General features: G+C 40.0%; 1 protein-coding gene across 1 annotated transcript; it reads right to left on the reverse strand.

Annotated features, from left to right (window-relative positions):
- Positions 1–7,706: 7,706 nt before the first annotated feature.
- LOC131642054 (uncharacterized) lies at positions 7,707–8,201 on the reverse strand. The gene has a single exon (XM_058912342.1). The coding sequence runs from the start codon at positions 8,199–8,201 to the stop codon at positions 7,707–7,709; it is 495 nt and encodes a 164-aa protein (XP_058768325.1).
- Between the last annotated feature and the right edge of the window lie 5,580 nt (positions 8,202–13,781).

Consider the following 13,781-nt stretch of genomic DNA (forward strand, 5'->3'; position numbering starts at 1 on the left):
TGGGGTTCTTTTGTGTACTTTTGAGGTCACGTGGCCTGTTTAGTGGGTTTCGCCCCGGCGAAGCTGTTCTTCCGCCGGGCGAATCTGGGCTGATGTGCCATGCTATATAGTGCTTGTTAGATATTTTGAGAACCATTCCATCTTTAATTTCTCTCTCTTGAACCAAAATATACCATTTGGAGTGAGAAAACCCTAAAACTTCCATTGTTAGTAGAATTCAAGTTTTTACCCATCAATCTTGGAGACTTCCATCTTGATGTTCATAAAGCTTGATAGTTTGCTTGTTACTCAAGTCACCATGGAAATGGGTGGCTAAACCTTCTTGGTGTCAAGATTAGAGGTAGATGATTTGCTTTTAGTTTGTATTTCTTTTGATCTTTTGTATGTGAACAAGTGATGATATATATATGGTGAAAAACCTTGTGTTTATTTAGTTATGAGATTTGTATTCTATTTGAGAAAATGTTTTCAAGTCTTGACCTAGGTTTTTTATCTATCAACAAGTAAAGTTTAGAAATAGCTTTGTGAGTTGATATTTACCTATATTAAGCTTTGAGTGTTGTCATTTTGATAGTTAGGTTGAGAGATCATTTAAGGATCAAAATGGCAAATTTCACAATATGGTTTAGACATGAAACATATTGAGAGGATTGTGATTATATGTATCATTCATGAGTTCACGTATTTGATCAAGAAAATACGATAGAAGCAAATCATCAAAAACAAATCTAATCTTGACATTCTTTTACCATCTTTTAAAACCACATACCAAGTTTAGCATTTCTTGCTTGAGATTAAAAAAATTATGTTACCAGAATCAAAACCAAACCCCATGATAACTTTAACTCACGACAAAATAAACTATAGAACGGCAGTGATATCGCAATAATCCCTGTGGAAACGATAAACGAAAAGTACCACAATACTAATTCAACAGACATCAAAGACTACAAAAGTGGAGCAGTAAAAAGAAAAGAACTTAAAAAGGAATTATCCTTTAGTTCACCCTCTTGTCTAAATCTTCCAAAGATAGCGGATGAAGACCCTCTGCTTCGAACATGTTCATACGACCCGAGTCCCGCATCCTTCGCACCACACCTTTCCTGAGGAACAAGTAAGATAAAAACCTCCCAAAAGGAAGGCAACTGACTGAACCCTCGCGAGAGGAAGTTAAAGCAACAGTTTCCACAAGCCGTCTGAAGATCAACAACGGAAAGTTGATCTTCTCCCCTCGCAAAGCACAGGAGATGAACTCCAAATCCTCCACCATAATCTGGTTTTCATCACAGCTTCGTGGATAGAAGTTACGCACTAGAAGTTGATGCCAAATCCTAATGAGTTTGGCGGTGTAAGGATCATTCTCCATGAGACTCGCCAACAGAACAGAAGTGGTCATGGTGAAACTGTTATCATCAAAGGTTGCCCCAGTGTTACTACAGCGCAATAAATCAGAGATGGTGGAAGGCGTGATAGATATATCAGCCCCTCGAATGTTAGAAACTATAGTAGTTCTTCCTTCAGGATCAATGCGTAGGTACGCAAACATCCAGAAATCAGCAAGCATCTTAGGATAAACGTTTCCTTCTAGAATTGATAGGTAAAAACCCATCTCCTGGTTCTGGAAAAGGGCACGAAGGCTGATGTGATGCCTGATGAATTCTTCTGGGCAAGGTTTGAACTCTTTTTTGATGAAAGTTACAATGTTAGCATAGGTCAGGTTGTTGTTGAGTGCCATGCTAAGAGTTGAAAGAGTTTGAAGTTGAAAAGAGCGCGAGAAGGAAGAAGAGAGTTCTGAAACGAAGGGGTAAAAAGAGTGTGAAGAGAAGAAAGGGACACTAACCCTTTATATAGACAAGAGGAACGGTAAGGAAACGTTTTTGGTTTTAAATGATTGATTAGACTGCATTTGGTGTTTCAGAGGGAAGTTATGATCACCGCCGTTTCCCGCCCTTGGAAGTTGGAATGTAATCATAAAACTGATGCACGCACGTTTTAAAGAGACGTTTAAGAAGAAATGACATCAGCAAATAAGATGATTACGGCTAAGGGAAGGAGAAACGTCAAGTCTAGGGTTGCGAAGGGTAATCGAGCCACGTGAGGCATTTATTAAGATTACTGTGGCATAAAAAGAAAAGAAGATATCGGCAATATTGTGAAGTATGGCCAAACATTTACCATTGATCATTTCAGAGTAAAATGTGAATACATAGAAAGACAAGTTTGCATATATTCTGAAAAGGAACGATTACAAAACAAAGGATCGGTGCTACAAAGAAAAAATACAAAGCTCGAAGACAATTAATTAAAATCCTTGGGAAGGCTATCTTTGATCTTTGAATATTGAGCCTCCCACGAAGACATACTAAGCTCGAGTAATGCTTGTTGCCTCTTTAACTCTTCGATCTCTGGCACCAATTTCTGCGCAGCTTCGAAGTGTTGGATACCCAGTCGTGCTACTTCAGCTATCTTCAGATCATTGGATTGGTGAATAGCTGCTTGGCGAGACTCGGCTTCTTGTATCTTCTCTTCAAGTTTCTTAATCTCTTGCTTCCAAGATTTTATATTTTTCTCACACTCATCATATTCTTCTTGTTTCTTCAGACGCTCCATCCTAAGAGCGTCACCCTTGTTGGTTGCCTCAGTGGCAGCTTTCCATGACGAACTATGAGAGGCCATTTTTGCAGCAAGCTATTCATTAACCTTGTTCTGTCGAAGAATGTTAGCCTGAAGCTGGTCGAGTAATGAGCCCAGGAGTACAATCACATCTGAAACCTCTTTCGGAACCAGGAGTAAATCCACTTTTTTCAAAAGTTGCTTCAAGTCATGACATTTCATGGAATCCTTGCTTAAGAATTCGACGAGGTTCATTTCGAAGAATTTTTCCCTTATTTGATAAAGGAGGCTGGAGATATCCTCTTTGTCTCCAGATTTGGTCTGAACAGTGGGAGAAGCTTCAGACGTGAGAATTGAAGCGCTATCCATGGTCATCATGGTTTTGAGAAAGCTGAGAGGATCAGTTTGTTTAAGTTGCTCCAATTCTGAAGGAGTAGGTGTGGGTGGAGTAGTTTCAGGAATATCGACAGTGTTGAAATTTGAGTTTCCACAGGGGTCTGTTTCGACTAACTTGGAGGTTTCCTCTTCGACACCTTGATCAGATACGGTGTCCTCACTCCCAATCGATGGTACCGCTGCATTATCTTCGCCTAGGAATTGACCCTCCTCACCCATACACGTGTCTTTGCGAATAGGAGGAGAATCATCAGTCGAATGGCTTACTTCAATAGGAGATGCAGTATTGATAGTGGCAAGAGGAGTGACATCTTCAAGGACTGGTGAAAGTACATGAGAGATGTGCTGAGAGTCACCTGTAAAATGAGAAAATATGGGTAATTATAGTGCGAGAGTTGCAGGAGAATTATTTGATTTAAGCAAGAGACTTCTTGGCTCACCTTGGGGATTACCAAGGTCAATTGCAGCATTGAAAGAGTTGAAGTCAGAAGTAGCGGTTCCTATATCATCCTGAAATCATAAGGTGACATTAACTTAATCATTCAAGGTAAAATTCATAGAAATGATTATGTTGGAAAGGCCCAGATACCTTAGCTGCATTAGTGGCTGGACTTGAATTATGGCTTTCCATCACTAGAGCGTTACTAGTGGCTTTCAAAGGTGATTCTTCAGAAGGTGCTTTATCACTCGAAGAGGTAATCTTCGAAGATCCAGGTTTTTTCCCTTTTCCCACAGGAGTGGTAACCTTTTGTTTCTTCTTCGTCCCTTGTCTGGTACGAGGGGGAGATTTCTCGTCCCCATCTGAAGCAGCATCTGGAGTAGCAGTTGGAAGAGTCTTTCGCTTCGAAGATGTCGGAGGCTTCGAACTCTGAAGGGAACAAAATACGTTAGAAGAGGAAATGAGCGTTATCCGTAAGATGTGCAAAATTGGAATTTGAAGGACGTGTGTACCGTGGGTTTTGCGTCAGTTGTGACAGAGTCACTTTCACTTGGTTTCTTGCTCTTCGAGGCCTCAGAATCTTTCTGCACAGGAATAGTTTTAGCCTTTCTCCTGTGAGCAACAGCTGTAACAAAGATGGAAATTATTATCTTAGTGAGGGATAGAAAAGTCAATCTAAGATTAACTAGACCCAAACCTCCGGGTATTGGAGTCAAGACACGAACGTGTTTAAGATCTATATGAAGATACCCTTTGAAAGTATCCAGGGTATGCTTAGTCGGGACCACTCGTTCAGCGTGTTTTTTGGTACTCTCTTGAAGAATTTTGAGAGCATTCCCACACACGAACCAGTCTGGGAAAGGAGGACTTAAAGCCACACCAAAATCAGCACTTGGTAGTGGAGGGAATTTTGGAGGATTAAGTTTAAATGCCACTTCATAACGTAGTTCTGGTCGAACAGACGGGGGCAATTTTAACTTACCCAGTTTTGCAGAAAACTTTTCACGTAAAGTAACAGCAGCTTCGCGAACGGTCCGACTAAGGTCATCAGGCCTGTAAATAGTTTCAAAGAACTTTTGAAAGGCCTGGATTTCTTTAATATGAGTTGAAGTACCTTTGCGGAATTTATCCTGCACAGCAGCAAAAGCTTCAGTTAGTTCTCGAGTAAGGCCTTCGACATCATAGATGTGTGTGGTATAATAATCTGACCACCATTGTTGAAAATCTGGTGTGGTATAGAAAGCAGGTACAAAAGAGACAGGTGCAAGTTTGAAAATATCAGTATATTTGGCTATTTTCGCTTCACATTCCTCTTCGGTTAGGTATAAAGTGCGGAAGCACATGTGGTTCCTTTTGTCATACAAGCACTTGGGTTTCACTTGGACCAAGCCAAACTGTCTGGACACAAGATTTGGCTGATAGCAAACGAGGATGTTTTGACCTTTGGAAGGTCGAAGCCGATAATAGAATAACCTTGGGATAAGGAAAGCTTCCCAAATAGCCAGAGACTCACCTTGATGTTCCGGAGATGTTACAGGAAACTCTCGAGTAAACCATTCAGGACCCACAGTTCTCCGTACAAATGGGGCCATTGAAGAACTGAACTGGTAGCGTTTAGCAAACATCATGATATATGCTAAAAAATGTTCATGAAGTTTCCCAGTCTCTTCTTTTGGGGTCAGCAAGGCTAATCGAGTCCCTTCGACAGTTCGATCTTTGATTTCTGGAATTTCTTCGTTAACGATGCCCCGGAACGGAAGATGAGCCTCGAAAGTGGCATTAAGCCATAGTTGTAATAACCAGAAGGGACCAGCGAAAAGAAGAGATCCTGTTGTGTAAGTCTTTACAAGGTCTACGGCTTCACTAAGGTTTTCGTAAAGAAATCCTAGAATCAATTCGCTCAGGTTCAGTTTCTTTCCATCATGTAATTGATTAGCCATGCATAGATATCTTTTTGCTACTTGTATGGATCGAGAGCAGAAAACACATCTCGAAAGCCATAGTGCCAAAAAAGCAATATGTTCTACGTCAGAGACCTCAGCATTTGTCTGATCATGGTATTGCTGGATGAAAGCAGTGTAAGTAACGGTGGCTTCATTGAAGTTGATGGTATCAACATCCGAGACATTAGGGTCAAAAGTTTCACCAGTCGGTCGAAGCCCTGTGATGGTAGCTACATCGAAAAGGGTTGGAGTAATCATTCCGCATGGGAGATGAAAGGTATTATGAGAAGCGTCCCAGAAATGGATTGACGCTACTAACATGGTTTGGTTATACTCTAAACCAGTCTTAGACAAGTGAATGAGATCATAAATCCCTAATTCTTGCCAGAAAGAGGCCTTTTGTTTCTCTACTTTGTTCAACCAAGAATAGTATAGTTCTGGATCTTTTGCTAAAGGGATTGACCTAAAAACCCTTACAAAATTGGTTACATAATCTAACCTAATTTTCTCTAAGACTAGGGGAGGCGTAGTCGAAGCTTCTCCTGTAGGGTTAACATCTTCTAAGATGGGATTACCTTTGTCATCTATTTTTATCTTGCTCACCAGAGGCCTAGTTTTATAATACGCAGGAAAGAATTTATCTGATGAACTGTTTTCTCCTGATAATGGGCCCATGAAAGCACAAGTCTTTTCAGAAAGTTCAAAAGGGATAATTACCTGAGAAGCGTAAATAGCGTGTTCTTCCGCAGTATTCGGTTTGGGTATGTATTCCTGATTCCCCAGTTGTGTAGGTTTCTGAAGCTTCAGGATTGGTTGGAGAACATTTGAAGAAGACGCCATTGAAAAATGTTGATTTGAGGAAGAAGTTTGAAGAAACTGAGTACATTGTTTTCTGGAGAGAGTTGGAATGGAACTGAAAGGAAAAAGAAAGGAAGAGACTAGGTATTTAAAGGTTTAACGGGAACCCTTTCAAAACTTTTGGGTAAAAAGTGGAGGACACGCGGCAAGTGTTGATTTAATCCAACGGCGGTCGAACAATCACCAGCTTTATTCCTAGGATATAGGAGTAATGATCATAAAGTAAGGTCAAGACGTGGGAACACAACTGTTGAGAAGACGTTTCTGAAAGTGATAAGACGTTTTGGAATTAGAGTTTAATTGATTATGACGTCAATTATTAGTCTTGGGACTCTAAGAAAGCAAAACGAAATCCCATCGTGGCAAGAAACGCCTATTTCTTTCGTTTATCGAAACATGCATTTATTGGGGGCAATTTGTTGGCTGGAGATTTCGTTTGGGAAGATTAACCTTCGAAAGCTTGAGTTCAAAGAATGATGGTTACTGAAGACCATCTTTGAAGATTTAAGAATGGCTATTGACGACCATGTTTTAAGAGAAATGTCTAAGTTGGAACGAAAGAGAGGAGTGTTAATGCCAGCACAAAAGGCACTTTTTGCCGAGACTTAGACAATTCGCGGAAAATTGCATGAAGTACTGAAGCTTAGTGTATTTCCGCATCAATTTCGAATATAGCTATACTGCCACGCGTCGAAAAGGACTCGAGCGGGAAGATTTGAATTGCGAAACGGTTTCCATAAACTGCACATCGACAGATGGCGTCCCCAGGGTTCTCGTGGATAACGTGGCATTAGATTATTGTACGACCGTTAGGGTCGAATTTAGTATAAATAGGAGTCTTAATGATAGGATTTCGTGTGTTCATTTTGTACAAATTACTCACATATCGCTCAAGTATCAAGTGTTAAGAGAAAGAGTTCGCTGAGAAATGTACGTATGACACCATCAATTTGAATACATGTGTATTTACTTTTATCAAATGTCTTTTAATTTCTTTACTTCTCTTTCCCTGTTTATGCCTTTACTTTCAAAGTCATTTAATTTCCATGTACTTTAATTCTCTTGCAATTTACAATTTCGCAATTTACAATTTCGCAATTTACAATTTCGCAATTTACAATTTTGCAATTTACAATTTTGCAATTTACAATTTTGCAATTTACAATTTCGCAATTGACATGTTTTCTCTTATTACGATTGATGTTTCGAAATTACACTAACTTATGCAATTAGCGTTGTATCGAACGATTAACCATTTGAACATAAGTTTCTTGAAATCAAAACAAACAGGTATGAACCAAATCACATCAATAAACCTTTTGTTTGACTATGTCCTAGGATCAATCTAGTCGATCCTGCGAGTAACCAAATCATATTTATTATAGTTTAGAAGACTAGCGGTTGTTTACCGGAAATCACCGTAAACAAATACATTAGCATAACATTAGACAGTCCTCCTAAATTTTTTTCTTGGGTGTTGTCCTCTTGGTTGGTGTTGTTCTCCTTGTAGTTGGGCCAATCATATTCTTGGCAGCACTTAGTCTTGTAGTTGGTCCAGGGGGAACAAAAGGTGTTGTTGGTCTTCTAACACCCAACTTTGCTGGCCTCATAGTTGTCTTCTTGGATGATTGAGTAGATTTCTCGGATCCTTGTGCAGATGCAGGCTGAGACAGGTTCACAGCAGGTTGAGACACAATTTGAGACAATTTCACAACAGGTTGAGACACAGGTTGAGAAGCAGGCTGAGTTGCTTGAGTGTTTGGTGTCTGTTGAGTAACACTGACATCATGAGTACCTTGAGTACTCTGAGTAATCTTGCATGTTGTTTTGTTGTGTCCCGATTGCTTGCACCTTGAACACCTGATTTCCAATCCTATTCTCCTCATTTTTTTGTCAGAACCATCTATCTCTCCTTGCTCCAAATTTCTCCTTTTCTTAGGTCTTCCAGGCATCCTCTTTTACTTAGGAGGGAGCACATCTGGATATTCAGTTCTGACCCATATATTTGATCCATTCAAAGGATAAATTATAGATGAATACACTTTCATGTACATTGACTTCCTATAACAGGCAGGGATGTATTCCTTAACCTTGAAGTTCCTACTTTTAATGCTAGCCAATGCATGAACACAGGGAAGTCCAGTTAATTCCCACCTCCTACAGGAGCACACACATTCCTTCAAATTCACAACAAATTTATCTATAGGGTTTTCTACACGATGAACCTCAAATATGTGTTCAGCAGACATCCTACACAATAATAGTAAACTTAGAGACATAAGCATAATGACAAAGTAGAATATTACAATAGATAACTCATACCTCACAATCCATGAATTTGTGTAAGTACTTGTTCTATCAACCTTCTTTCTGATGTTAGGCAGCACATCATCATCAACCAATTTTTGAAACCTCATTATATTTGTTGCCCATTTTTCCATACAATATGTCCTGATCTCCTCCACCATCGTCACTAGGGGTTTGGACCTTGACTCAAGAATAACACTGTTGAAAAACTCAGACATGTTATTCACTACAACATCACATTTATTAGTCCCTCTAAAATAAGATCTACTCCAAAATCTTGGAGGTGTCTTCATCATATGTAGGTATGCTTCTTCATTTACCAGCCTCATCGTCTTCATCTCTCTTTCCCAGGCCTGAGCATAAGTAGCCTTAGCAGCCCTCCAAATTATTTCCTTAAGCATCTTCCCAGGATATCTTTTCCTGAAATTGTTGTACAAGTGCCTGACACAGAATCTTTGCTCTACATTGGGCAACAGTTCATCCATGGCTGGCAATAATCCCTGCAAGGCAATCAAAGTAATGGAAATCAAAAGACTTAAATCAATAGAAACCATAATCAAATTAATAGAAATCAAAAGAAAGAAGTTACCTTTTTCTGGTCTGACATGAAGGTGTATGTGAGGCACTCATTTTTTCCACCAAGGTCATCAATCAATAACTCCAAGAACCATGTCCAACTGTCCCTATTTTCTCCTTCTACCACTAGAAATGCTATAGGTAGCATTTGATCATTTGGATCCCTACCTATAGCAGCTAGTATTTGCCCTCCACATAGCCCCTTTAGAAAACAACCATCCAACCCTATTACATGCCTAGAAAACTTAAAACTTTGCTTACATGCTACAAGGCATATATACAACCTTTTGAAGTATGGAAAATGATTTTGTGAGCCTTCTTGAGATGGTTCAACACCAACCTTCACTGTGGAACCTGGATTTGTTCTTAGCAATTCATGACAATAATCATAGATTCTAGTGCAATCCCCTAGGAATGACCCATCAACCATATCTCTTGCTTTAACCCTTGCCCTAATTGCTTTAGTTTTGTTCACACCTACATTCCATTTCTTTTGTGCCTTTTCCTTGATATCTTTGATTTTCATCCTAGGATTGGTTTTTAAGGAGTTTTGTAACCTCTTACTCAGCCACTTGGTAGTTATCATTTTCACATTATAATCCCTACTGCAACTATGTACATCATTCACCTTCCTTAATTGCCAAGGTGCTTCCCTTGAGGATTTGGCACAATAGGCTTCCCAATCACATCCATCCTTACACTTTACCCTCACTCTTACCTTATCATTTTTGGTAAACTTTAGGTTTCTTCCACTGTGAACAGCATATGATGTGATTGCCTCTTTGAAATCATCCTTTGAACTAAAGTAGGAACCCACCTCCCATTTGAAATCAGCCATATTCTTTTGAATCTTAAACATAGGGATATGTTTTTTTTGCACACCATGACTGTCATCACTGTCACACCCACTCACCAAACCTTCACTCTCACTACCACTCCCAATTTTAACACCCTCATCTCTGTCTTCATGTTGTTCAACTAGATTGTCCAATTCATCTTCATCTATATCTTCATAATCATCAGAAGAATCATTAAACTCAACATCAAGAGCACTGTCATATTTGTATTCACTATCATCACTACTTATGGAATCATCCACTTCACCACTATCAGAACTGTCATCTTTCTCATTTTCCATACAATCTTTCTCAGCCTCTAAAACAACATGTTCAGCATGTTCAGCCTCCAACACAACCTTCTCAGCCTCTAACACAACCTTCTCAGCCTCCAACTCAGCTTCATTAGAGTTACCATTTACTTCTTCATGCAACTTAGAAAGCATTTCTTCAACTACCCTCTCCTCCTCATTTCTTACATGCTCCTCAGTGACACCATGCTCCTCAACTACAACATTTTCTAACCCTGCTGGATCTACAAACTCAGGCTGCCCAATTGTGTGTTTAATAAAAATGCCTACACCTAAATGAACCTTATACAAATCGGCTATTTCTAATGCTCCTGCATCATCATTTAGTTGTTGCATCCCAAATGTTGGGTCTTTGTAATAGATTTTCTCAAAATCCCTATACCCTAAACACTTGAGTGAACCTGTCAGCTCAAAGTAACTCCATGTGTCAACATCTATTTTCAACTCAGAAACTTCCCCTCCTTCATAAACTCTAAGATCACCATCAACAAATTCACCAGTATGGTGAATTGTGAGTAAGATATAATCGTCCATTTCACCTAACATCATAAATATGCAAAACCCTAATTACTCAGATTAAATACATACATGCAAACAAACGATTTACAATGAAACCCTAATTTATCAGAAGTAAAAACATGGAGGTAGTAATACTACCTCTGTTCCAACAAGTCACACACCTTGAAATCCTCTGAGTCACGTTATATCCATAATTCACTTAGTTCACTTACTACCCAACATTTCCTTATCTGCAGTTGTCCAATTACAACACGTGCCAGAACTCCATGTACATCCATCGTCGGCTACTACTCTTCGAAGTTGCGTACTCTCCAAAATCAAGCTACTACTTACTCTGCCATTCCATATAGTTCATCTACCACAAATTAGGTACACGTTTCATCCTCAGGATACTGAAACCCGAATACTCACTGACTTAGAGGTTCTTCCCTGTCACTGATTTCCACAGCGTACAACTGCTATGTTTTTCATTCCAACAAATCTTTGTTGCTCAATCGGTATGTCGAACCCTTCACGACGTACTGCAGCTCATGATAACTCTAGAAGTTCTACATAACTTTTACCCAACCATACACATTCATTCTCTTAGCGTAGTATCACCTCTGATAACTCGTGCGACTTACTGATATAACAATCCACCCATAGCCACACTCCATTCACACAGTCATCTAATGTCTGTTCCACCTCTGAATCTGACACTAAACTGACTTCCTCGGAGGTTGCATCCTTCATTGTGGTGCTTCTAACATTCAGAGTGTAGTCACAATGCAAGAAATTGCACTTTGTACTTCGAACGTCTCCTTTATAGACTCCTCAAAAGTTCTCAAACCAAAAAGCCTATGCTTTACCAAGACTGACATTTCTTCACTCAGAGTATCTACAGACACTCTACCAGATACGTCACACATCAAACTAGTCCAAGATACAATTCACATATTCCATCACTGGTCACCAATGGTACATGATAGCCACTCACTATGCTGACCAGGATATCATGACCGCACATGAGTCCCACTCTAGACACTCATGCAAAAATGCCAACTTAACACTTCATGAAACGAGAACGTCTGCAAGGTATAATCTGACTCTAACTTGCGCGAGCACGATCATTTAGAGTCTCTATAAGCATAGTATTGGATCTTGATCCATTTCACCATCGGCTGCCTAGTTATCCCTCTACTATCAAGCGCGACATATGGATCCTTATTCCACACACCTCATCAGAGTCTAGATCTGTGTCTCACGAGTGCTAAATCAGAATTCTACCTTGAGCTTCAGATCACCTTTGTCCCACACATGTCGGAAAAAGGATTACTCACGCATCTTGTGCACGATAGCGATACTGTGGCATTATACCCGTCTGGTAGTACCAACATGGTGGTCCAACTCCGAGGCCATGTATCTAGGTAACCTACCTCAGGGGCGTATAATGATCTCCACGCGTATCCTAAAGTCACAACCGACAAGTGTCTGAACAGACCTCCAATAGGTTCATCGTTCCTCAAGTCCTTCGAATCACACTCCTCAGGATGCTAAAACCTGAGAGTGCCACACACCAAGGTTTACTTACTCGGAAAACCAAAACGGCAAGCACGAAGATATGAAGTTCAACTTCGGATTACCATGCAGTGCGCGTACCCACTCGTCCCACGCATGCATGAGATTCCAAGGATAATTCAGTCCAGATAGGAATACTATGGTTCCTAACAACCAACTCAACTACGATCATCCTACTGACGTTCCATATAGATCTTAGTTCTTACTCGCCTGAACACCCAACGCCAAGCGTAGTTCTATGGCTTCACTCGGGGTCAGACGAACAACAACTAACAAGAACTTAGGTCACTGCATTTCACGCTTCTACATCATTTCATATTCCATCTAGCGTAGTTCTAGAACTTTAATATAAAATGATAAGAACAGAAATACATATCCTCTTCTATCGACCGGGTATTCAAGCCTTACCCAATCGTAAGCTACCACACTCGTACATTCCACCAACCCTTACTAGGAAACTACTCTCGCTTAGGTACACCAAGCTGATTTAGAATCTAATACTTCACCCATCCAATTAATGTCCGTACTTCTAAAGGTCATTATGTCCTATCAGCTCATTAGTCGCACTTAACACCGGCAGCATCATCATTACTGAATCCTACTAATTCACAACTCAATACCTTCGGAGAATCTCACACTCAGTCGATAAGTTGATCAAGTTCAACAACTGAATGAGATTTCAGTAAAATTAGGCTAGCAACGCACACTTGAGAGGAGGAAAAAGAATTGCTAGTGATGTCTCATGGCTCGGCCGAGAATCGACCTGCTCTGATACCAACTGTAACTCCCCATACATAATTGACTAGTATATTATGCATGAAACGTTAATAATTGATATTGAGTACATACAAAAGCTATAGTTATAGAAGATGATCCATTTAGAATACAACATGAAATAATAATAATTACAAAACATGTGTCTTCGATGGATCTGCACAGCGGAAAAATGAGATCAGACGAGGTCTCCGAGCCGTCATTACTTCCAAGTCTTCAATCCAAACCTGCTACTGACCAACCACTACTAAACTGCACCTGAAAAAAAATATAATTGGAATGGGGTGAGATTACTAAATCTCAGTGAGTCCTCCTATCCTATGGGTCCACTCGGTTCTACAGGGTACATGCATCAACAAAATCGAATCCACCATTGATCCGGGGTTCAACCTCACATCCGGTACAAGTACGGAGAAAACAAGTGACTCGTCCACCATTGGACTTGTCTCAAACAAATACACGTAGTATAGCAAACAAGTATGCAAACCCGCATCCACATACGGGGAATCAAGAAGTGTAAACAACCCCGGCTAGGATTATGGAATAAATGCATCCTCGATGAGTAACCTCCTACCTATTTGTCAAGGGACTTGTAAAGCACACTGCAGGATGGTTAAACGAGTCCACACAAGCCTAAATGGCCGTGCGATGA

Source organism: Vicia villosa, unplaced genomic scaffold, assembly GCF_029867415.1.
Source record: "Vicia villosa cultivar HV-30 ecotype Madison, WI unplaced genomic scaffold, Vvil1.0 ctg.004422F_1_1, whole genome shotgun sequence".
Classification (NCBI taxonomy): domain Eukaryota; kingdom Viridiplantae; phylum Streptophyta; class Magnoliopsida; order Fabales; family Fabaceae; genus Vicia; species Vicia villosa.

Bases quoted from the DNA above. Each gene is read 5' to 3' on its own strand.
- LOC131642054 (XM_058912342.1), bottom strand. From the start codon at position 8,201: ATGCCTGGAAGACCTAAGAAAAGGAGAAATTTGGAGCAAGGAGAGATA.